This window comes from Pelodiscus sinensis, chromosome 11 (genome assembly GCF_052426305.1).
Source record: "Pelodiscus sinensis isolate ZL-2025 chromosome 11, ASM5242630v1, whole genome shotgun sequence".
NCBI classification, from domain to species: Eukaryota; Metazoa; Chordata; order Testudines; family Trionychidae; genus Pelodiscus; species Pelodiscus sinensis.
The window spans coordinates 41,082,640-41,107,815 of record NC_143062.1 but is presented as its reverse complement, the minus strand read 5'-3'; the positions used below and the strand labels follow the sequence as shown (position 1 = coordinate 41,107,815).

The 25,176-nt window shown below is 42.5% G+C and overlaps 1 protein-coding gene across 2 annotated transcripts in view; it reads right to left on the bottom strand.

The window, feature by feature from the left end:
- The window catches only part of SHQ1 (SHQ1, H/ACA ribonucleoprotein assembly factor), a 121,782-nt gene that overhangs the window by 81,771 nt on the left and 14,835 nt on the right, over window positions 1–25,176 (bottom strand). For both annotated transcript variants that reach the window (XM_075938646.2, XM_075938647.2), the window contains exons 8-9: window positions 7,895–8,049; window positions 5,053–5,106 (exon numbers count right to left, since the gene is read on the bottom strand). In XM_075938646.2, coding sequence (XP_075794761.2) covers window positions 5,053–5,106; window positions 7,895–8,049 — 209 coding nt within the window. The remainder of the gene's footprint in view (window positions 1–5,052; window positions 5,107–7,894; window positions 8,050–25,176) is intronic.

Genomic DNA, 25,176 nt, shown 5'->3' with positions numbered 1-25,176 from the left:
GGCAAATAGGTCTATTCGAGGAGTGCCCCAATAGAGAAAATGGTCTCTGTTCATTTCCCATTCGTGGTCTATTGTGAAATTCCTGCTGAGGGAATCCACCATCGTGTTGCTGATGCCAGGTAAACAGGACACCACAAGGGTAGTGCTGTTGGCAATGCACCAATTCCACAGTTGGGTTGCTTCCGTGCACAGTGATAGGGATCGTGCATCGCCCTGACGATTTATACATAGTTGCTATACTGTCTGTGAAGACACCCACCTTTGGAGTTGCGGAGCTGTCTGCAAAAAGGTCTGCAGGCGTTGGCAACAGCCCTCAATTCCAGGAGATTTATATGTAGTAGAGACTCCTGTGATGACCAACAGCCTTGGACAGATAGGTTGGCAATGTGAACGCCCCAGCCGATGAGGGAGGCATCTGAGGTCATGTGGCAAAGAGGGGGCGGCTGATGAAATGGAGTGCCCGAAAGTAAGTTGTTGTCTACTATCCACCAGAGGAGGGAAGACCTGACCGTGGACAGGACGGTTAGCCACATGCTTATGTGGTGCTTGATAGGATAATATATTGTGATCAGCCAGTGCTGTAACGACCAGAATTATAACCTGGCGTGGGGAACAAAGTATGTCGTGGAGGCCATATGACCCACCAGTTTGAGTACTGTAATAACTTGTATTGAGCGTTTGTACAGAAGTTCATCTAATAGGTCTTGTATTGCCCGAAATCTGGTCATGGGTAGATATGCCCTTGCTGTAACTGAGTCGAGGCGAGCACCTATAAACTCTAGGTTCTGAGTAGGGATCAGGGTGGATTTGTCCTCATTGAGAAGGAGACCTAGGAGAAGGAAAGTTTTGATCGTGATTGGCACCATTTCTGAGGTTTCTGGGACTGAGCATCCCTTTATGAGACAATCGTCCAGGTAGGGATATATGACAACGCCACTGAATCGAAGGTGAGCAGCCACCACTGCAAATGTCTTCATGAAGACTTTCAGTGCTGTTGCGAGGTCGAAGGGCAGCACTCGGTACTGAAAGTGGTCTGTGCCGATCATGAAGCGCAGAAATGTTCTGTGAGCAGGATGAACTGTCACGTGGAAATAAGCATCTTTTAGGTTGAGAGGAGCAAACCAGTCGCCCTGCTCCAGCGATGGTAGAATGGAGATTACGGTCACCATCTTGAAGCATTGGTTTTGGATATATTTGTTCAGCTGTCTAAGATCTAGTATAGATCTCCATCTGCCGGTTTTTTCTGTACCAGGAAGTAGTGGGAGTAGAATCCTCTCCCTTGGAATTGAGATGAAACGTTCTCTACTGCTCCTATGTGGAGGAAATGGGAAATTTTGGCCCATAATAGGTCTTTGTGAGAGGGGTCCTTGAAGAGGGACTGGGATGGGGGGTTGTGGGTGGAAGGGAGCGGAATGGAACGACATACCCAGAGCGGATTATTTCTAGAACCCATTTGTCGGAGGTGATGTTGGCCCATTGGTTGTAGAAGGGCCTCAAACAATGGTGAAAGATGTGAATGAGGCTGGAGGGGCTGCGTGCTTGCTCTCGATCGTGTCAAACGTGCTGCTTGTTGCCGGGCTGAGTTTGCATGCGGTTATTTTTATTCCAGCATCTCATTGGTCATTGACGTTGATTATGACGCAGCTGATCGAACTGTTGATGTTGCGGTTGCCAGTGTTGTCTGGAATGGAAATAATCGTAGTGTCTTTGGAATGGTGTATAAATCTTTGTCCTATATGGTGGGGTGTACATTCCGAGTGATCGCAATGTTGTTCTAGTGTCCTTGCTAGAATGCAAAACTGTAAGTCTGTCTTTTCACCGAACAATGCGTCTTTCTCAAATGGCAAATCTTCAAGTTTTGCTTGAAGCTCCTTGGGACTCCCGCGGATTGAAGGAACGAGGCCCTGCGCATGACTACAGCAGTGGCAGTGGTGAGGGCTGCAATGTCTGCCGCATCCATGGCAATCTGGAGACTGGCTCAAGTGGCAGCATAACTCTCCTGAACCACGGATTTAAGAAGAGGCCTCTTAGATTCTGGAAGGCCTCCCATCAGGGCTGTCAGCTTTGCATAGTTATCAAAGTTATGATTTGATAAATGCGCGAGGTAGTTGGCGATCCTGAGGTAGTTGTTAGCAAAGTTGAAGAGGTGTACACTTTTCTCCCAAATAAATCGAGCCTTTTTGACTCTCTGTCTGCTGCATTGGGTTTATACTGCGGAAAGCCATGATGATCTCCTTCTTAATGGTGGAGGCAGAGATAGTGAGGGAGCCGATGAAAATGCAGGAGGCGGCAAAGCTGGGGAAGGACTATGAATGTGGTGGGTCTTTGCCAGAGCTTTGGCTAGTGCTGTCCATTCCGGTCCCAAAGATGGTGCCGCGTGCTCCGGTACCAATGCCGGTGACTATCGGTGATGTGTTGCACCCGAATCATGATGAGTCCGTGCCGATGTCGGTGCCGATTGCACCCTTGGTGAGACCGGTACTGGCATCGGTGCCAAGGGTTCACGAGTCGGTGCCGGTTGTCCTCGGTCCCGCGATCCGGTTCATGCTGTAAAGTCATGCGCTGAGGTCGGTGCCGTTTGCTCCCGTGCCGAGGCTGTCAGTTCCTCTGGTGAGGAGCTTGAGTTGGAGAAAGTAGAGGCGGCCCATAACGGTGCCGACTGTGCCTGGGGTTCTGTCGGCAGAGACGGTGCCAATGACTTCGGTGCTGAAGCTTCCAGTTCCATCACTGGAGAGGTCGCAGCCGCCTAGCGAGAAATGCCAGGCAAATTTTTAGGTGCCTTGGAAGCTGAACAGGCACTTGAAGCAGAAGTGTCCGACTTAGACCCCGAGGTAGTTCTGCTGTGAGGAGTCAAAGGTAGCGATCTACTTGGGGAGGGCCTGGGCCTCTTCGGAGGAGCCCTGGATGGAGAGGAGGTGCTCCGTTTCTGCGGCTGCTGAGCAGGCAGAGGTGGAGAGGCTGAACCAGCAGGTTGGAATGCCTTATCAAAAAGAATCACGCGAAGCCTCATTTTGCGGTCATGGCGAGCCCTGATTGTGAGTTTTGAGCAATGTACACATTTTTGCGGTACATAGCTCTCGCCAAGGAAGTGGATACACACCGCGCAGCCATCGGAGGCAGGCATGGCATTGCAGCATAGAGAGCATTTTTTAAAACCAGGAGATCCCGACATTTTTTATATTTACGTTGCTCCTTTCCCTTTTCTCTCACTTCTTTCTTTCTTTAGAATGAAAACTTAACGGTCTATATGGTAACAGGAAAAACTTTTTTGAACAAGAAGGAGAGACAATTCGCTCCATCTGCAGCTTGAGGCGGTTGAGAGGAACTGGATAAGACCAGATCGCGCAGTGCGAGAGAGCGCAAACGCCGCAAGATGCGCCCCTTCCCCACGCATGCGCGGTCCGACTGACTATGGCTTTGAACATCTCCGTCCTGCAGTGCCAGGGAGCCAGCACCTATAGTGGAGCATCCACGGGGACATCACTCGAAGAAGAAACATAAGTTATAAATGTCAAATGTTGTGGTGATACTTGTAGGGGTCAATTGCAGAAGAACTCTGTACGTGTGAAGTATAGGGATGAGTAACCCCCCGATATTTCCAAACTGCCACAAACAAGGTAGAGACACAGTATTTAAAGCTGCACCAGATCACAGCAATATGGATGGGCTTTGGGTACCAGTGCCTTGGAAGCTGAGACAGTCTCCCACTTCATCCACAACCGAAACGGGTTCCCCAGCTAGCAGAAGGGATGTAAGAAATGCCGCTTTTCCTATCATGTTGTTCTTTTAGTTAAGAGGCACAGCTGATAGCGGTCAGGAAATAAACTGCTTGTGTTTGACAGATACCTGCACAGCATGTCTTTGTACTTTGAGAGCCCAGTGTCAGACCTCAGACTTACTCCTGCCTGCAACAATACTCTCATTCAATATCATTATGGATCACTAGTTTTGCAAATTTATCTGGGAGAAACATGAAGGCAGAATTACAGAACTGCTTTAAAATAATATATGATCAGTATGCCCTCAAACAAAAAATATACTTGTTTGTGAGAATTAAGTGTAAAAACTATAACAATTAGAATAATCCTTTCTAAAACTAATTGCCCAGTAAAATAAAGTCACTTGCCAATTTTTGCAGTTATTTTTTAAGATACTTTTCAAAGCTTCTGATTGACAGTTGCTGTCTTACTATCCAAAGCTGCTTTCAGTCAGAAGATTATCTCTGGCTTTTGTTCCAACAGCTGGAGTTTTATACCATTATTTTCTAGTTGTATGAATGTGGTTGTACTTAATATGCATACTTGACAAATATTTTAGTACAGGGGTTCTCAAACTTTGTGATACCACGACCCCCCTCTAAGTTGCTCGTGACCCCCTGGGGGGTCAGGACCCAGTTTGAGAAACGTGGTTTTAGTATATTACAGTATCAAACTGGTAAAGGAACTACTGTTTTTTTATAACAAGAAGAAAAATCCTAGTTTAATCAGACCATAGCTTTGCTAGAATATCCTTACTATTGATATATCACAAAACCCATCCAACCAGATAAGTTTTATTAATTCAAGGGGAAATGTTTATGTGGTAAGAATGATATATTTGATACTTCTGCAGAGTGACAATCCAGTCCATGAGAGAAAGAAAAAGCACCTGATTTTGTTCTGACTTATTTATCAGATGCAGGCATCTTGCCAAAGAATTTGCTTCTCTTTCTCAATGCTGCTGTTAGTCATATACACCAGTGTTCCATCTAATAGACAATACAGTTTGCTCCTGGGGTGGTGAGAGTGATACCAAAACTTTACCAAATCTCTGTGCAGTACAAAAATATATCATTTACAATAAGCTAAGCCTGAAAGTATACGATGCACTTCCTGAAAGATACATTTAAAATAATTCTGAAGTCTATTTTGGAAGTTAAAACACGTAATTAAATACAGCAAAAGGACATTGAGACATTCAATACATCTCTAATTATGAATGAGCAGAATGTAGCACACAGTAATAACGGTATTTTAACCACCCACACACTACAGTTCTTAAAACTCGCCTTACCTCGAACCAGCACAAAGTTGCACTCAGTTTTCTGATATTCCATGCTGACTCAACCTGATTTTTGGAGAGAGTAAGAAGGTGATAGCATAAACCAAATATTATTTAATTCAACATTAAAAATTACTGGTGAACTATTTTCTAATATTCTTTCATTAGTAATTTAAATGTTTAAAACTGAAAAGGTTAATATTTATTAATATAATAGTGGAACGTGCGTACTGAAATGATTGGGAATATCTTGCTCACGCACAAAGCCTTTAAAACACAACAGCAATTACAGAAAAACTGTACTGTAGTAGGATTTTGTCTCTTAGTAAATACACTTTCCTCCAAGCAAACAGCACCTTGAATGTCTGCCCAATGAATCAACACAGCTCAGATTGAAATGCCTTTTTTTTCCTCTGAAAACTGTTCAAGGTTTTTGGCTTCCAAAGGGAGAGCTTAAGCCAGCAATGCATGTACAGTGTGGTTCTTCTTAAAGCATGGCAGATTCATCGGATTTGTAAGGTATTATGCTCCAGAGAAATGAGAAGGAGACAGGAATTCCAGGATTATAATCCTGGCTCTGATGCAGATTTGATTTGTGACCTCGGACAAATCATTAACTTCTGCATCTCTTGGTTTCCTTATTTGAAAAAAAAAATCAGTACAACATTTACCCCTCTATCTCACAGGGCTATTGTAAGGATAAGTTGACGTGTTTGCAGAGAACACTGAAATTATGAAGTGCTATATGAAAACAAATTTTATTATTATACTGTTGAAGTGTACAGACCTGCAAAGTTCTGCACACAACTCTAATGTCTATCCTTAAGGATTCACTCCAATCAGGAGACAGCAGAGCTATTCCTCTCAGGGATGGGCAATATGTGACCCAGAAGCCGGCTCCGGCCCTCGGACTGCATCTGGGCGCTTCCTATTTAAATATATATCTTGCTGCCCGTGCCACTGAATTTCCAGGCTGTGGCTCAGGCAGCAGGATCCTATTTAAATGGCTCATGGCTGCAGGTTGCGGCACTACCCTGGGCAGGGGCCAGAGTCACAAGACTTTAAATAGTCACAGCAACCCCAGGTGGCTGCCAGGCAATGCAGTAGTGGTGGGGCTGGGAGCCGTGAGCTGTTTGCTGTGTTTCAAAGCCTCCAGATCCAGACAACTCTTTGGGGAGGCTAGTGCCCAGAACCGACCTTTCTGTCCCAGGCCCCGTCCCTTCCGGCATGGAGCTGGCCCTTGACCATGTACCAAAATGTATTAAGTGGCCCCCTTGCAAAAATTATTGCCCAACCCTGTTTTATCTGTTCCATTCTGGTAGCTAAATATGGGGAAGTAACAGCCCTCATAGAGTATTAAGCCTGGTCTGCAGGGCGTCTTCCTGGCCAAAGTACAGCTGAACGCTGCCTACTCTCTCAATCTGTGGCATAGGGGGATGAAGGAAAAGTTCTCTGGAGAAGGGGAGAGAACACAGCTGGAGACTATGGGGCTTATGGCCCACAGGAGGCTATAAAAAATACAGTAAAACTCCAGTGGTCCGGCATCCAATGGTCTGGCACCATCTGGAACCCGGAAGTGCTCCGGGCAGCCGGACAACTGGAGCTGCTCTGCCCCCAGCTTTCCCGAGTCAGTCGCTGGTCAGTTTCAGCAACAGCTGACTTGGGGACGCCTGGGGCAGAGCAGTTGGGGCGCTGCCGGGTTGGTCCCGCAGCGCCGAGGGGCGCATCCCCCCCACTCCACACCAGACACCTCATAGTTCCCCCTTCCGATAGTCTGGCATATCTGATGATCCGGCACCCCCTGGGTCCTAAAGGTGCCAGATTATTGGAAGTTTACTGAAGAATGTAAGTAAAGGGAGACTTATGGTTACTCTTATATGGGGAAGGTCTAGAATACCAGAGGTGCAAAGGTGGCTTAAAGAGACCTTTCTCCACAACTTATGGTGAGGGAGGGGGAACAGAATATTCAGAATTGGGGCCAAAGTTTTCTGTAGATGTTTTGAAGCTTTCAAAAGTTTTTCTTGAGTTTCTTTACCGAACTTTTCATTATATGTTTTCCCATGCATAGCACTGCACTCTAAGAGGCATTTTAAAACAAAAACAGAGTTGCTTTAAAGCAGTGTTTCTTAAACTTTTTAAGACTGAGGAACACCAAACAATATTTTTTTTATGGGGAACATCTGCGGGCTGGGAGGGCAGTCGCAGCGGGAGCTGTCTACGGGCTCCGAAAGGGACGAGGGAGCAGAATTCTTTCTGTTCTCTCTGCGGAACACTTCTGACTGCCTCATGGCACACGGGTGTGCCGTGGAACACAATTTAAGAAACACTGTTTTAAAGCGTCAAAGCTATGTAATTTCCTCAACTGAAGCAATTCAAAACAGCAACTTCTCTGGAACTCTAGAACCCTATCCTTCCTCCGACATACCCACCATGACAGTGAACATTACCAAACACTGCTATTACAAATAATTCTCTTGTAAAAATATCCAGAAAAAAACATTAAGAAAACCAGTATCAAACAGCTGTTCTTTCACGTAGTCCCTATCAGGATAATCAAGTCATAGCATAGCAGTGACCTATGAAAAAACCTGAAAGTGATTCATTTGTTTTTATATCTCCTGCACCACACCCTTTCTTTCCCTTTCACTCCCACAGCTAAATGGAGCACTAGTATGACAATTATTTGGAATGATACCAATTCTAAGTAGCTGCTTGATAGGCTAATCTAGAAATACAACATTTAATTCTGGAACAAAGTCCAGTTTAAAAGCCACACCTTCTCGATGGCAAGTCAAGGTCTTGTACACAGGCTTCCGAGCCACTTCTAAAGTTTCATTAAGGAAAAAATACTTACGTTCTTGTCTCCTTCATTAATACAAATTTCATAGCAGTATGCCAGAAGGATATCAATTAAACTGAAATACACTTGATGATGGGCTCTTTTATCCAGCAGGTAAGATGTATTTGTGAATTTTCTCAGCTGGTCTTTCTCTTCTTCTGACAAGGAGACTAGGGGGGAGGAGGGGAGACGTAAAAGGACAACAGATGACAAATTAAAACCAAAAGGTTCCTTTTACCAAGAAGTACACTTCTTCCACAATCTCATGAAACCAAACTGGTTACCAATCACATATTAAAAACATTACATATCTCTGAGAGAAAAAAGCCTAAATCATTCTTATCAGTCCTTTATTAAACACTTATTTACTTGATTTCCAGCTTATCTACATGGGAAAGTTAGTGTGCAGTAAGCCAGGTATAAATTGAAAGTGTACCAGTAGCTACTCCGCTCTAACTCCGTGTGGACACTCTTAGGATGCACTAAGAGTGCCCTCAGGTGGCTTAGCTTAGTACACTTCCAAAGCATATTAAGCAAATGAGCACAAAAACTCTATCAGTGCCAACACTGGGGATGTTAAAATTAGATTAATCAACTAATCAAAGAGTTGATGGAATTTCCATTAAATATTCAATTAACTGATAAGGGCGCTTCCGCTTTGAAATGTAGCAAGAGCCTGCCTGGCGGCTGCTACATTTCATCAGTGCAAGTGCCACGCTGTGCGTTCCATCTTCGAACTATACCAGAGCCCCAGGAGGGATTCTTGTGCATTTCAAAGATTGAAACAGCACCTGGAGCCCAGGCTCCATGCAGTGCTTCCGCTCTGAAATGTACAAAAGCCCCAGTGGGGACTCTTGTACATTTTAAAGGTGGAACGCCGCTGCTGCGCTCCTGCTCCCTCCCACGAAGCTGGACTGGGGGAACCGGCTCTTAAGCCGGCTCCCCCTATCCCCTTCTCCACAAGCTTCCTCTTTCTGATAGAGGCAGCAAGGGTGAGGACGCAACTAGTGGGTCGACTATCGGCTAAGCTTTTGCTTACTGGATAGTCGACTAGTTGATTAGCCAACCCTAGCCAACACAGGGAGTTAGTGTGGAGTAGTGAGTACATACCAGCTTTTGCTGGTCCCGCCCCCACGTACACACCTTCATAAGCTCTTACAATTCCAAAGGCATCAACCATACAAATAACTCTGTGTGGGCAGATCCTTGTACCCATATCTAAAACCACCCTGAAAATGTCAGGGCTCAGTGGGGTTGCAGAGATATCCTGTACAAAACTCTGCAAAATTGGCCAGGGCCGATTTTCAGTGACTGAAAAGTTCTGAACTTCTTACCAAGGAAACAAATTATTAGCATTCCCAGAGCAGTGGCAGGATACAGAAAACACATTCTCTGTTCTCACTGAAAAGAAAAGATCCCTCCTCCCCCTCAAAAAACAAAAAAACACAAGAGTAATTCTGTGTGTCTGACTCTAGTCAAGTGTGATTTTAGACCCGAATTTCTACTTGAACACAGTTTAGAAGCTGTCCTGGTTTATTGGCTGACAATCTCTTTCTAATGTTGAATGAAGATCAAGAGTGAAATCCTGTCCCTATGTCCATTACACCATTCATTTCAATGGGAGTCAGCATGTCACCCCATTGTTCATGCTTATATTTTTTCTGTCTGTTGCTTTTGATACTGGTGCCCACAACAGGTCTGCAGACCTTCATGGGAACAGATGGGATTGGCTCTAGGACAGCTATTCTCCTTTCTTTTTTACATTACCCAGGGGACCAGACTGGGTAATTGCCCTTCTGAGCCAAGGATATTCTGTCATAAATGTTCTATTTTCCTTCTTCCTGTTTACCATGGGGCGGAGGGGGGGAGGCGGCTATAAAGGTAGTTTAAAGGGAAGGTATGGTATACCTGCTTTCAGCATATTGTCAATGCCCTGCTCTCTGTTCAACTATTGGAGAAATCTGACATCTGAAAACTAGAGCTTCTGGAGGTTGACATTAGCTAAGGGCAGCCAGTAGACTAAACTGAGGAAAGACTGAGTTAATGGAGTTAATTAACAGTAAGTACCTGAAGTTATTGCATACCGGAAGAAGTACTCCAAACAGTGACCAAAATTATATTAGTGCATATGAACAAGGGAGCAAGCCTGCCATTTGCAAGTCAGGTTCACAATCTCAGTGCCTTTTTTGTTCCCCTGCTGCTTTCAGATGTCAGGTAGCAGCAACTGCCGAGCTCTCTTTCCATCACATGTAATTGTCAAGAAGGTCATGGCCCTTTCTTTCAGATACAGACATCAGCGGAGCCAACTGTCTCTTTACAGTTTAAGGCTGGATTACAGCAATGTGCTTCACATGAGGCTGTATCTTAAACCCGTTCAGAATTTCTAGCTAGTGAAGAATGATCTGCCTGCTTATTAAGCATACTAAGAAGCTGCCTAGTTACTATATTATCAGTAGAAAGCACATTACACTCATGCTGCATCATTTGAATTGTCTTCCATTTTAGCTCTTGCTTTTGAATTCTAAAGAACTAAAATTATTTCAGTTTCAGCTATTTGAGGGGTCTTGTTATTCCTTATGTATTAATCTTGCAGTTGCAACTTTCTGAGATGCTCAAGCTTACAACCATTAGGTTTAAACAAAGGATGTTTTGGTGGCCAAGCGCTGTCTGGAATTCTGGAACTGACTTCCACCTTTACTCTGACATCACTCAGATTTAATTATATTACTTTCCCATACTCTTCCACAGTGCAGGAAAAGAAGCTAATCTGTGTTGAAGGGAGCAGGAGCTCAATGGGTTGGAAATTCCTGTTATGATCATTTTAATTAAGTTTTGATTGTACGTATTATTTTGCAACTAGAACACTGTTACAGGTACTTTTAAAAGCATGAATAAATATAACATATCCACTGTTCAGTTTTATTCCAAGAATAGATATGAATAACCCCATTTTACTGCGCTACTAACAATCTTAAAATGTCATGTAAAAAAAAAATCACATGTTCTGATTAGCTGCTGAAAGCAGAATACTAAGAACACGTCTGGGTCCTTCTTGGAGATAGATGCAAACCAATATAATTTAGTGATCTGATATATTATATTAGCCATTTATTATATCACTTAAAGATTTTTACTGCTAGATTTGCCATTCAGGAAAAATTTCTACCTGAATCCAAAATTGGCACAATCTCTAGTGTACACATAGAAAATTAGTCCCACATATAAAATAACCTAAACTTATCTGCTAATTTCTGCTCTCTCACGAGACTTGTTTTCTAACGGAATCCGAAGAGAGTGGTGTATAACATCTTTTCTGATTACTGCATAAATGAAATGCAAAAGGACTCGGGAATAGTCCTTAAACTACAGAAGAGACAGATGACTGATTAGAAGTGATCCTTGTACAAATTTCTGACTATGTCAACAAGAAATCTCTTTAAAGCCAAATTAAGAAGGCAAAGAACCTGATCTAAAAATGCTTCATTAAGACTATCTAGAAATTTTATGTCAGCATTTGAGGAGTGGTGCTGGTGGTGGTGTGGCAGTGTGTTGTTTAGAGTTTTTCTTCAGTTACCTAATCTAGAAAATATTAAGCACATTTCTTTAGGATTATTAGAGTATTTCTCATAATTACACTGCATAAACAAATTTATCTTTTATGTATAAACCCCTTTTCTTTAACAAATCATGTCACATTTCTCCAACAATTCCATTAAATCCAGGAAATGTGTGTTTATACTAGAATATTGCTCACAGTTTTATACAATTCACAACTTCATGGCTACAAACAATCTTCCCCATAAGACAGAAAGTGTTCTTGCTTGGCTCAAGAGTTTATCTAAACATACCAAAAATACTACAAATGTAAATGGACACCAAAGACTCCAGCACATATGCACATTCTCAAGGCATCAGACTGAAAATGGGAAAAAAATGTACTTGTTTCTTTTTGAAGATCTTTATTGTCTTTATCCGCCTCAAAAGCATTACATGGTTTCATTTTAGTTCATAGTAAACATCTTTGAGAACTAAACATTTCTTTGGAATGAAGCCAACTTACTTCCAAGTTCCCAGAAATTCAAGCTCATCATATCTTGTGAAAGTTGATCTCTTTCTGTTGCTATGGTTTAGTGACAAATAACAATTTAGCAAGAATGATGGCAGTTCAACCTTATTCTCCATCAGTACAGAATGATTTAGCATCCCTCCCTTATATCACATATACACTGAAGGAGCCAGATTCCAAAACTTTCAAAGGGATTTGCCTATAAACTCTTGTTGACTTTTTCAAAGAATTATCTGGCTCATTTACACTAACTTATTAAAACATTGCCCATGTGGGTTTATAGATAAGTTTGGAAAACAACTGATTTCTGAAAGAACATAACATGAAAACATTTGCATTTTGCTACATTAGGGTGGGTTCTAATGTGATATCAGAAACTATCCCATCAGGGTGTCCACACTTAAAAGTAACGTCAAATTGGAAAAAACCTCAAGTCATATTCAAATTTCAACTAGCTTCCAACAGAGAAACCTCAAAAAAGGTTATTCTAAGATCTATTCCATTCATGTATAAAAGGAAATTTCACCCTACTGAGGCCAACATAAAAAAGCATAAACTATGCCAAAACGGAAAACAGAAAAGACGAGCACCTATGAGAGACTCTAGCGGTATGTCTAGATGGCCTGCAGCAGCAAGTTTCAGAGCCTTGGTCAACAGGCTTAAGCTACCACATTAACAGCTGTGAAGATACCAGAGTACAAGTTCTAGGGCGAACTGCAAACTCTGCTCTCCTCTTCCCTGCTCGCCATCCCTGCTCCTTAGGATTCAGAGCCTGAGCTGAAATGTCTACACAGTTATTGTTAGTGTGGAAACCCAAGTTCCACAAGCCTGAGTCTATGGAACTCAGACATTAGTTGCTGCAGTCTGCCATAAACTGTGTCGATCGGGGTCTTAAACTCCTGGCTCACGGGCCATATAAGGGCTGGAGCATATTTGCAAACCTGTTCACCAAGCTCCGCCCCTCCCCATTACCACCTCACCCTCTCTCCCCTACAGCATCCTGTCTTCAAGGGACTCAGCCTTGGAGATTACCAGGGGAGCCTGAAGCACGGTGACATCAATGGTCAGGCGCCCCTCCCATGCCCCACACAGCGGCAACAGCACTCCAGCTTATAATGGAGCCCAGGACGGATATAGCTAGAGAGAAAAACTGCAACTGAAAACCATTCTGATCAAAACTACAGAAAGAAAAGTAACATCAATGCCAACACAAACCCAATACATGGAAACACCAGAAAATCCTCAAGTAATAATCAATCTTCCCCAAAAGATAACCAGATCGGACACCCAGAGCCTTGGATACAAAAAGACACACTGCTTGACTTCACTACTTTCAAGACACTGTATGAATTATATAAAATCCCAAAAGATATGGGAGGCCCCCTGCTGGTGGCAAAGCGCTTATGTAAAGTGTTTAAGTATGTGTAATTACATGGAAATCAAACAAGCTTCAATATATAGTGAATAGTAAAAGGCTGTATTGTAAAGGTTTCAATTTACCTCTAAAACATGTCAAGGTTTAAAAACCTCCAAGGGAATTATTAGTCACAAACAATACATATACAAGATATGTCAGGAATTACCAACCTGAGACAACAGAATTTACCGATGTACATTGTCAAAGAGCCACAGTAAAAAGTAATGATTTTTACACACACACACACACACAGACACACACACTTGTGTTTGTATAAATGCGGACACACAATCATCATATAATTTGCTAATGTATATTGTAAATTATAATGAAAACTTACCCTTTTACTTAGTGGGACTGCTGGCAATCCTTGTTTTCCACAATTCGCTTGAAGTTTGATTTGTGTTCAGTTGTGCTTACGCATAGCAGTTCTCTTTAGGGGCTGTCTGCCAAAACAGATTGGTGCTGGGATTTCATACGTCTGAGTGCTGAGAAAACACACTCACAAAGATAAATCGAGGCAAACACTGAGATTAATGTTAAGCATCTCTGACGTTGGGGTATTTATCCTTTGGAATAGATTTCCAGAAAGTAGGGTTCCGCTTGGTCTTCTGAACAGATTTCCATCTGTCAACTTCCAAAAGTTCTATTATTTCCATCTGCAATATGGCTAACAGGGGATTCAGACAAATCAGCTTCAGCACTAAAAGGATCAATCGGAAATCTGATTAGAGGTCTTTACCGCAAGAAATCTTAGAAACTTTCCTCAAAGCTGTCCTTAGGCTCTTTAATCATGCTTGCATATCTAGTTGTGCTCCATTTTAGGGGTTCTGCTTCATATTCTTTTGATCTAGTTTGAAGTTGTGTCATTGAGGGAAAATGTGTCAGCTCTTCCTTAAGCATTTGTCTGTGAAACAAATGCAGTTTGTTCATGAATGCAAAGATGCTTTGCACTAGATCAGACAGCAACCAAATCTTTCCTTATAAGTCCACATTTAGTTTATCCAAATGCAGCAGCATGTCTGCAAGAAATATATCCTTTCTTATCCTAGTCAAATCTAGAACGCACCCAGGATCTGTGAGCTCAGGGTATATTCTATGCTTATCTTCTTCATAAGCAATCCTACTGGTTCCAGGAGCTCAAAAAAACCAGGAAATAATATCACCTATTGACACCCAACTAAATGCACAAGGAAATGGCAAATTAGCAGGGGAGCTGTCTTCATCTAGTTCTTCAATTAGATTTGTAAAGTGTCTGTAACTGAGGGCATATGAACAAATGAAATTCATAATGTGAAAGAAGGTTTCATTGTATGATCAAATTTGAGATTTTTGGATATCAGTTGCTCTCAATAAATAATTCAGTGAAATGCCCAAAATTTGGGAATGCTCGTGTCAGATTTACAAAGTCCCTACTAAACCATTTGCAGATCCCCACATGGATGGAGCCCCACCCACTGAATTGGCAACGAGCTTCTGTAAGTGCAAGTGTTCTATCGCAACTACCAACATCAATGCCTCTTTTAGATCTCCTCCACAAGTTCCATCCTTTATCAAGGATATCGTCCCTTACAACAAAGTCATCAGACACAGTGCAGATAAATATTGATAAATGAGGTTTATCTTGTACATCGCACAACTCATCCACAGCATGTTCAAATACATAAGAATTGCAGCTGTTCTTGCAACTTTAGCAATGTCACGGTTCTGGCTATAGATTCTGCATTCTATAGTGTCACGGTGTGAAAGCTGACGGCCAGAAATTTTCTTCTGTAGATTCTCGTTCTCTGGTGACAGGATTAAAATCAGTGAGGCGCTTTTTTATGAACTCGCTTTCAGAATAGAGCTTTTTCACATGGGTTATGTGCCAGGCCTCATAATAGGAAGCTAATGTTATAGTCTGCCATCAATTGGCATGTCGGGCTTCCAAATCCATTTTATTTTCCAAAGTTTCCAGTTTTAAAGTGGAGAGTTCAGAGTCTTGTGGAAATCCTTGATCCATATGTGCATGGCTCCAAGTCTGCAGATTTGAACTGGGATACACGTCTGGAAAAGACAACAGATGGCCTTTTCATGTTCAACGAAAAAGTACTTGATCTCCAACTCCTGTTGAAAGCCTCAATTTTCTTCATTTTTTTCCCATTCTTGCTTTTAGATGGTGCACAAAAAATGAACAAAAATGTCCACAGCAGCACAGTGTTCACACTCCCACTTTTGAGTCCAAACTGAGCAATGCATTCACCACACGCAGTCCCATAACATCAGATGTGATATGACATAATGGATATGGATGCTAGTCACCATTTGCTTGTGAAAAGATTCAAGGAGACACAGGCATTGACTTAGCAGCTCTGCCCAGACCGTCCCCCCATTGCCACTCCTTCCCAAGTCCTCACCCCACCTTTACCCACCCCTCCTCCAAGAATGCCAGATCCTCAGTCCTGCAGCCTCCTCCTAGTGTCTCCTACACACCATGAAACAGCTGATCATGGCAGGTGAGAGGTGCAAAGAGGAATGAGGAGGTGCTCACAGGTGGGGTCACTGATGGATGGGAGCCACTAGAGGAAGCTGGGCTGATAGGGCTGCACTACAGGGAATAGTTAGTTGTTTGAACCTTCTTCTCCTAAAATCATAAAGCAGCATTGACAGTTATTCATTAATGCTACTACAGCTTTTCTAGGTTTTTGAATAAAAGGTGTTACATAACTGCAGGGTGTTGTGCACCTAACTAGTGGTTTGATTCCACAGTTGCTGAACACTTCCCTTGGAACTGTCCCTCGCCGTGTAGGATTGCAGTAAAACCTTAACATTACATTTGCACTTTTCCCTCACTGAGATGCTACAGCATTCATTATATTGGTAAAGTCAGTAACACCTCTGATTCACGCTGGTACTATAAAACAGTATTGGGGTAAAGTCAGCAAAGATTTATGCACCAGTTTTCAAAAATGTATGATATTATATAGTAACATGCATTACTATGATGATTTCAATTATGCTCAGACACTCTACTCTGTATCCCAGATCCATAAGTACTTAGATATTGTACAGACAGACACTAAGAGAGTCTCCTCCCTAAGGTTTTTCAATAACATACTGTATTGGAAATCTAACACACAAAATGCATTGAGTTAAATAAACATCTTTGTTCACCTCCAGCCTCTCTGAATGCTACTGACAAACTCATCTTTCTTTCCCCATCACTCTAAACACATCATGCTCTTTACAGTCCCTTTCAAGGCCATCCTGAGGCATACGCAGCTGCATAGGGCACTGTTGTAGTGCTCCAGATTTAATGATGCCCTATTCCGCATATGCTTAGGAACAGCAACTCCGCTTCCCGCCCCATGAACTCAGCACGGGCTGCAGCGATCTCCATCCCCTGACCACCCTGACCCATCCCAGCCTGCACCCAGCCCCCGATCAACAGGTAAAGGCTTGGGATGGAGGACTCAGAAGGAACAGAGGACAGGCATACAGCCAGTAGCTGGAAAGAAGTGGCAGTTTCTCCTTCAAAAAGCTATTTTTCTCTGGCCAACAATGCAGCTGCCCTCTGCTCGTCCCACCCGCTGCTGCAACTGCAGGTGAGCCTCCCTCCCTGCCCTGCTCCAGGGTTGCAAACTCCCCCAGACTGGACGCCACTGCAGCAAATGGTGTCCTGTCCAGGAGAATTGGCAACCCCATGGCCTGCACAGCTTCTGCCCCTGAGGCCCTTCCCCCCCACAGGTGGGGGTCCGTGTGCTATTGCTGGACTGTGTAGTAGAGACATCTCATCATTTCACACTCTTTATCTCAATTTCACGTTTCTGCTCCTGCCTACACGTACATCCCTGAATATTCATCACTCTCCTGTTTTCTACTAAATCCATCTCCCTACATCCTTTGTCCTCTCTCCCACAAGCACTTCCATGCCCTCCCCTGTGAATCTCAACTTCTCTCTTCCTCCAAGACCGTCCCAAAACTATTTTCTCCATGGTCCATGAAAAACAAATCTGTAACTCCCTATAAGCTATATATAAAAAAGATATAACCCTTTCTTCTGCTCTTTTATGTTTGTGCCATCTTCTTAGACTGTAATATTTTGGGACAGGAGACTGTATTTCATATGTTAGTAAAGAATATCTCAAATTTTGGGGTAATTCCTAAATAATAACTTTTCGCATATGAAAAGTATTAGCTGAAAGACAGACCAGTGCCATTAATATCACCTGTGCAGTGAATGCAAGGAAGACTTCAGAACACAGGAAGACAGCCACACCACTGTCGACCTATGAAACACCAGCTAACTAATTATTTGGAAATTTATGGGCTTATGGAAAGGCTTTTTAAAAGAAAACTGTTGCTGTTCTTAAAAAAGGAATCACACAGTCCTGGTCACTGGTAAGCATGATGGATTACTGAAAATAAAATAAATGATCCCTGGAGCACATAAATGCTATATTAAATACATATGTCAGCCTGAGTCTTTGAAGACTTTTATATTGCCTAAAAAGGAATTTTACTGTTTAGTATTTTGAAACAGAGTAAAAATGAACTTTAACCAAACTGAATGTGACTGTTCTAAAATGTAAAAGTCTCTCATCTGGCATCTGTACAAACAAGACTCTAAAAAATGTGACCCTCGCAGTGGTTTCCCCCTTATAAGGATGAAAAGTTTCCCCCTTATAAGAACAGATACATAATTAATAAGGATTTTTGAAGGATTATTTGACTTGAACTAGACACTGTGAGTATGAACAAAAATCTGAACCTTTCAGAGTAAGAAAATGATACTTATGCCACAAAAAACAATGAAGATGAAGCCTAGTCTCTAACGTTTCATTGGTATCCCAAGCATTTTGCAGCAAAAGCAGTTTTTCAGTCATCTTAAGGTATGAGGACTGTCATTCCAACCGAGAAGAAAAATCAGGAAGAAAAAAATGAACTGGAGATGCAAAGATTATAATAAACATTAAATACACAAGGGACAAAAGAAAGAAAAAACTTAGGACAATGAAACAGCAAATTAGAGGAAGATAAAAAATACGGTGGGCATAAAAGCTGGAGGAAGAGACAGAAAAGGTTAATTAAAAGTAGATTCAAGGTAAGAACAGAAAACAGCTAAAGGCATTAAACATTAATGATACTAGCCTATCCAAAAAATCCAATAATGAAACATTAAGAGAACTGATGAAGTAAAAAATGAAACAATGGAAAATAAGCAAGGAGGAAAGTATGGGCAGTAATCAAACAAATAAAATCTTCAGTTAATTGCAATACCAATCAAAAAGTAAAAAAGATATCTGTATTTCTATTTACTCCTTCCAGTCAAAAACAGAAGTAATCAAGTGTTTTGTTGTACGTAACTGTTTATGACTAAAATCCCCTCAAGATAAATTAGTAAAAGCAGTACACAACAAAAGTTCAGCTGCTCTGTAGTTTGACATTTTCGATTGAAAAGTAAATTAAATATCACACTGACTTATGCCATCTTTCCATGAACTTCTATTAGCTTACACAGTATTTTACCACCCTTTGTTCATTTACAGGTATTCCTTTTACAGATGCAATACACTTTCCAATTTTGTCAGTTTTCGTCCATTCTCCCAGCAACATCCTACTATTGGACAGCCAGCTACCAATTTCCTGCAAATGCTATTAAATCCTAGACAGCATAGATTATCCAGAAACACAAGTGAGAGGTAGTATAGAATCATAGAATACTAGAACTGGAAGGGACCTTGAGAGGTCATTGAGTCCAGCCTTCTGCCCTCCCAGCAGGACCAAGCACCATCTAGACCATCCCTAATAGATGTCTATGTAACCTGCTCTTAAATATCTTAAGTATCTCGAGAGACAGAGATTCCACAACCTCCATAGGCAATTTATTTCAGCGTTAAACTATCCTGACAGTTAGGAAGTGTTTCCTAATGTCCAGGGCTCGACAATCGGGGCAAAAACCACTCGCCAGCCTCGCACCATGCATATGCGGACCACTGGTGAACGGGCCGACTGGCTGAAATCTACTCACCACGAGCGAGTAGATAAGCGTATTTGTCGAGCCCTGCTAATGTCCAACCTAAACCTCCATCGCTGCAGTTGTCCTATCGTCAGCGGCCAAGGAGAACAATTTTTCCTCACTCCTCCTTGTAACACCTTTTCAGATATTTGAAAATCGCTATCATGTCTCCTCTCAGTCTTCTCCTTTCCAAACTAAACAAGCCCAATTCTTTCAATCTTCCCTCATTGCTCATGTTCTCTGGACCTTTAATCATTCTTGCTGCTCTTCTCCAGACCTTCTCCAATTTCTGCATATCTTCCTTAAAATGTGGTGCCCAGAACTGGACATAACATTCCAACTGAGGGCTAATCAGCGCAGAGTAGAGCAGAAGAATGACTTCTCATGTCTTGCTCACAACACTCCTTTTAATGAATCCCAGAATCATGTTTGCTTTTTTTTGCAACAGTGTCACGCTGTAGACTCATGTTTAGCTTGTGGTTCACTACGACTCCTAAATCCCTTTCTGCATTACTCCTTCCTAGACAGTCGCTTCCCGTTCGGTATGTGTGAAACGGATTGTTCCTTCCTAAGTGAAGTACTTTACATTTGTCCTTCTTTAACTTAATCCTATTTGCCTCAGACCATTTCTCTAGTTTCTCAAGATCATTTAGAATTATGACTCTAACCTCCAAAGCAGTTCCGACCCCTCTGCAAACTTAATAAGCGTACTCTCTATGCCGTCATCTAAATTGTTGATTAAGATATTTAACAGAACTGATCCCAAAACAGACTCCTGTGAGACCCCGTTTGTTATGCCCTTCCAGCATGATTGTGAACCATTAACTACTCTCTCAGAATGGTTATCCAGCGAGTTATGCATCTACCTTACAGTAACTCCATCTAAGTTGTACTTGCCTAGTTTATTGATAAGATAAGCAATGGGAGGAGTGATATGACATGGGGCAAGTCTACACGACAAAATTACCGTATATACTCGAGTATAAGCCGACCCGAATATAAGCCGAGGCACCTAATTTTACCACAAAGAACTGGGAAAAAATATTGACTCGAGTATAAGCCTAGGGTAGGAAATGAGGCAGCTACTGGTAAATGTAAAAAATGAAGATAGATACCAATAAAATTACATGAATATTTATTTCAAAGAAAAACAATAACCTAGCTCTGTAAGTGGAAAAGGGGGTCAACAAAAACAATATGGTTCTGCAGGCACGGCCACAGCTCAGCCCCCGCCGCCCCCACGTTCCGGCCCCCTCGCCTGCCAACGAGCCCCCTCTAAACGAGCCAGCGGGGGGGGGGGGGCTGTGAGAGACCAGAGCCGGGCATCGATGGGCCAATGAGCCAGCGGGGGGGCGGGGCTGTGCGAGACCCGGGCCAGGCGTCGATGGGCCAATGAGCCAGCGGGGGGGGGGGGAGGCTGTGCGAGACCCGGGCCGGGCGTCGATGGGCCAGTGAGCCAGCGGGGGGAGCGGGTGCCAGTGCTGGCTGGATTTTACCACGGGAGGGGACGGGAGGGGAGGGGAGGGGGAGCAGGGAGCAGCGGCTGGTCCTTGTGCACCTGCCCCAGAATCGGGCCCAAGCTCGTGATCAGGGCTCCCGGGCGCTTCCAGAACAGACGCCCACGGTGCCGAGTCGGCTCCTGGCCCAGCTGTTCCCGAGCTCAGCGCTGCACCCGAGCGTCATGGCGAACAGCCCCAAACGCCCTTCCTCCCACGCGGCAAAGGCCCATGGTGCCGGGCAGGCAGGGGCTGGGGGGCCAGGAGGGCAGGGGCTGGGGGGCCGAGGGGGCAGGGACTGGGTGGGCCAGGAGGGCAGGGGCTCGGGGGGACAAGGGGACAGGGGGGCCGGGAGGGCCAGGAGGGCAGGGGCTGGGGGGACGAGGAGACAGGGGCTGGGGGGGACAAGGGGACAGGGGGGCTGAGAGGGTCAGGAGGGCAGGGGCCGGAAGGGCCAGGAGGGCAAGGGCTGGGGGGCCGGAGCTCCGGGCTCACGCGTCTAGACCCAGCCGGCGGCAGAGACGCGCTGAGCCCGCCCGCGAGCAGGAGGCTGACTCAAGTATAAGCCGAGGGGGGCATTTTTCAGCACAAAAACTGTGCTGAAAAACTCGGCTTATACTCGAGTATATACGGTAAGTCAACCTAAGTAAGCTGATGTAGTCGCAGTAGCTATTAAATCCTTGTGCATGTCTACATTATGTTTCTTGCATCAGCGGTGTGCATCTCCAACTAACTGTGCTTGCATCAATGCAGACAGCAGTGCACTGTGGGCAGCTATCTCACTGGGCAACTCATCACTATCTAGCAGAGAGTGTGTTGAAAAGAGTATGCAATGCTTAACAGGAGCAAACAATTCGCACCAAGGTCCTGGGACAGAACTTTTAGACACGAGGCCACACTCCTGGGACTGTGTGCAAAGGTCGCCCAAGCCTTCTGGCGCAACAACTCTACAACAAGAGCTACACTGATGGTGGAGAAGTAAGCAGAGATTGTTGGGTAAAAGCAGGCAACACCAGACTGATTCCCAACTGATCGGTAGCAATCTGGACAAGGGAAATCCATTGTGAGAGTTACTGTGATGCAAATGTGCAGCACCATCAATTCCATCCTGCTACATAGGACTGTAATTCTGGGCAATATTCAGGACAGAGTGGATGGCTTTATAGCAACAGGGTTTGTGAATGGTGATGGGGCAACAGATGGCACACAAACCCCTATTTTGGTACCAGTCTTCCTTGTTAAAGAGTGTATCAACAGAAAGGGCTACTTTTCTATGGCACTGCAAGTCCGGTAGATCTCTGAGGACATTTTACGGACATCAGCAAAGCACGGTCAGAGAAGATGCATGATACATGCATCTTTAAAAACACAGGCCTGTTCAGAAAACTGTCAACAAGGACTTTCTTTCCAGACCAGAGGATTACAACTGGGAATGTTGAAATGCCTAAATGATCATGGGAAACCCAGCCTACGTCTTATTTCCATGGCTCATGAATTCATGTCTCAAGAACCTTAAAAGCAGGAAGGAGCACTTCCATCACAAGCTCAGCAAATACAGAATGAAAGTTGAATGTGCTTTTGGCTTCTTGAAAGGCATCTGGTGCGGTCTGCACATGAGATGAGACCTCAGTGAAAAAAATATCCCCTGGTTATAGATGCCTGATGTGTGCTTTATAACATCTGTGAAGCGAAGTGGGAGACATTTCTGTGAAGGTGGAGGACGGAGGTGGAACAGCTGTGTTGATTTTTAACAACTAGATACCATGATTATACAAAGAACTCGACCCAACTATGTCTACCTCAATGCTCTGCCTCTCACAGAAGTAGAGTTATTTAATCAGCATTGCAGTGAGATACATTGGCAGGAGCAATATTTTAGTATAGATGCTTACACAGTTAGGTCAAAGTGAGCTGCCTTGCAATGACCTAACTCTATAAAGTAGACTAGGTCAGTTAACTAACCTTACTAGCTTTTACTGTTCTCTTCCAGATATGCCTTTATCTACCAAGTTATCTAGGTTATCATAAACATGTTGAGTCCCCAACTTATAGTTCCATTTCTCATCCATAATTTTGTGCATTTGATATTAATCTAGATTCTCTTTCACTTAATATCTTAGAAAAATAAAAATAAGTGAGCAACCACACAAGCCTCTCACCACTAAGAAATATAATATTGTTATTATTTGCTATATATGACCTACAGCAAAAGTTTCTCAAAGTAATTGAAAAAAGCACCAAGCCATCTCTTATTTTCAGGCAACACTACAATTGCTGTCACCCTGTATTCCACAAATCAAAACAGATTGCCATTATCTCACAAAAAAATCAAGGTCTGTCTTCACTCCCTATCCAGCCACTGGCACAAACTCAACATCTATTTTTACACTGTTGATAGTTACAACAAAAAAGTCATAAAACATTGACTAACATCTTTGAAGCAACAATTCACTCAGTTGGCATACAAACTCCCAAAAAAAACCACATTTAAAAAAAAACACCAGACAAAGGAGACTTTGATATTTTACTGGACTGACAAGGTAAGGGGCAAGAACTTTTAACACACATGCAAGCCCTTCTTTCAAAGGACTTACAAAGAAAATGCTAAATTAAAAAAAAAACATTGCCAAGAATGGAGATGCAGGCCCATTTTTAAAACCTCTTCAAGATGAAAAAAAATGATTAATTTACTCTTATGCCACAATAGATATTTAGAATTAAAGTATGATGTGGCTAACTCAAATTTCCACTCAGTCACTTATTCAAAGAGAAAGAAAGAAAGAAAGAAAGAAAGAAAGAAAGAAAGAAAGAAAGAAAGAAAGAAAGAAAGAAAGAAAGAAAGAAGGAAAGAAAGAAAGAAAGGAAGAAAGAAAGGAAGGAAGGAAGGAAGGAAGGAAGGAAGGAAGGAAGGAAGGAAGGAAGGAAGGAAGGAAGGAAGGAAGGAAGGAAAGAAAGAAAGAAAGAAGGAAAGAAAGAAAGAAAGAAGGAAAGAAAGAAAGAAAGAAAGAAAGAAAGAAAGAAAGAAAGAAAGAAAGAAAGAAAGAAAGAAAGAAAGAAAGAAAGAAAGAAAGAAAGAAAGAAAGAAAGAAAGAAAGAAAGAAAGAAAGAAAGAAAGAAAGAAAGAAGAAAGAAAGAAAGAAAGAAAGAAAGAAAGAAAGAAAGAAACTGCTACTTTTTTTTGTTTCCAAGTGTCTCTTACTTTCAATGTCTTTAGTCCACTGTGGCTCCAATTTACATGATGTGTGTGAACAATACCTCATTGCAATGGCTGTATAAAGATAAATCAAAGAATGCACAAGGGCTGTTGCAACACACACAGATTCTCTTCTATTTCCTATGTAAAAGCTCAGAACACAAGGAACTAGAACCTAGAAACACTAAGTAATATTTATACAGATGGAGCCCATGCTTGGACGAATTATAATTTAATATGGCAAATGCTGCATTGCTGAGTCATCTAGGAGACAATAGAACAATCAAAGAACATGTATAAAGGTAACAGAATCAACTATAAATCCACCATACACAAAAAAAATCTCATACAGATACCCATTGATAGTACAGTCACAAGTTCATCCTTCTTCTGAAGCTGAAACACATCTGACAGGCTATAAAAAAAGGAAAGGAAAGAAGCCCCTAGGGCCCACAAAAATATATGTGGAATAACCACCTGTGAAACAAGTTTCTAAAGATGATTTATATATTGTATAGAAATACTGGTTGGTTTTAAGACAATTTTATGCAAATGATTCTGAACAATGAGACTTACAGCAGTGTCTGAATCAGTTACAAGAAGATACAAAAAATCAATGACTACTGTATTTTCGAAAAAGGAAATCTCTGTTATCAGAAAAGCAATGATTTATAAAAACCTGAAAAATGAGAGATACTAATAATACATGGGGCACTCCCACCTTCTAGCTAATGCAATGTCCAAACAAAGCCGGTTTTAATTTGAATTTAGATTTCATGATTGTCAATTGTTGAGAGGTTTCCATGAGGTCCTTAATATTTGTAGCGAAGTCTTAAAAGGAAGCTGCGTCTTCACAGACCACTGATGCATCTATTATAATCTTTGAGAACAGATGCATCTGTGTAGTTTGTTCAGAAGATATATTTGCATAGTAACAAATTGCACAAAACTCTCTTAGTTCATATATAAAAGGAGAAATGCCCAATATCTCCTATCCAAAAAAGACACTCAGCTCTTCCAAACCACCCATTATAATCATCCTTCAAATAAATAATGACAAAGGATGGTATTAATATGACATAATTGGCAATGGCTAGCTAGAACCATGACTTTTCATCTTCAAGACA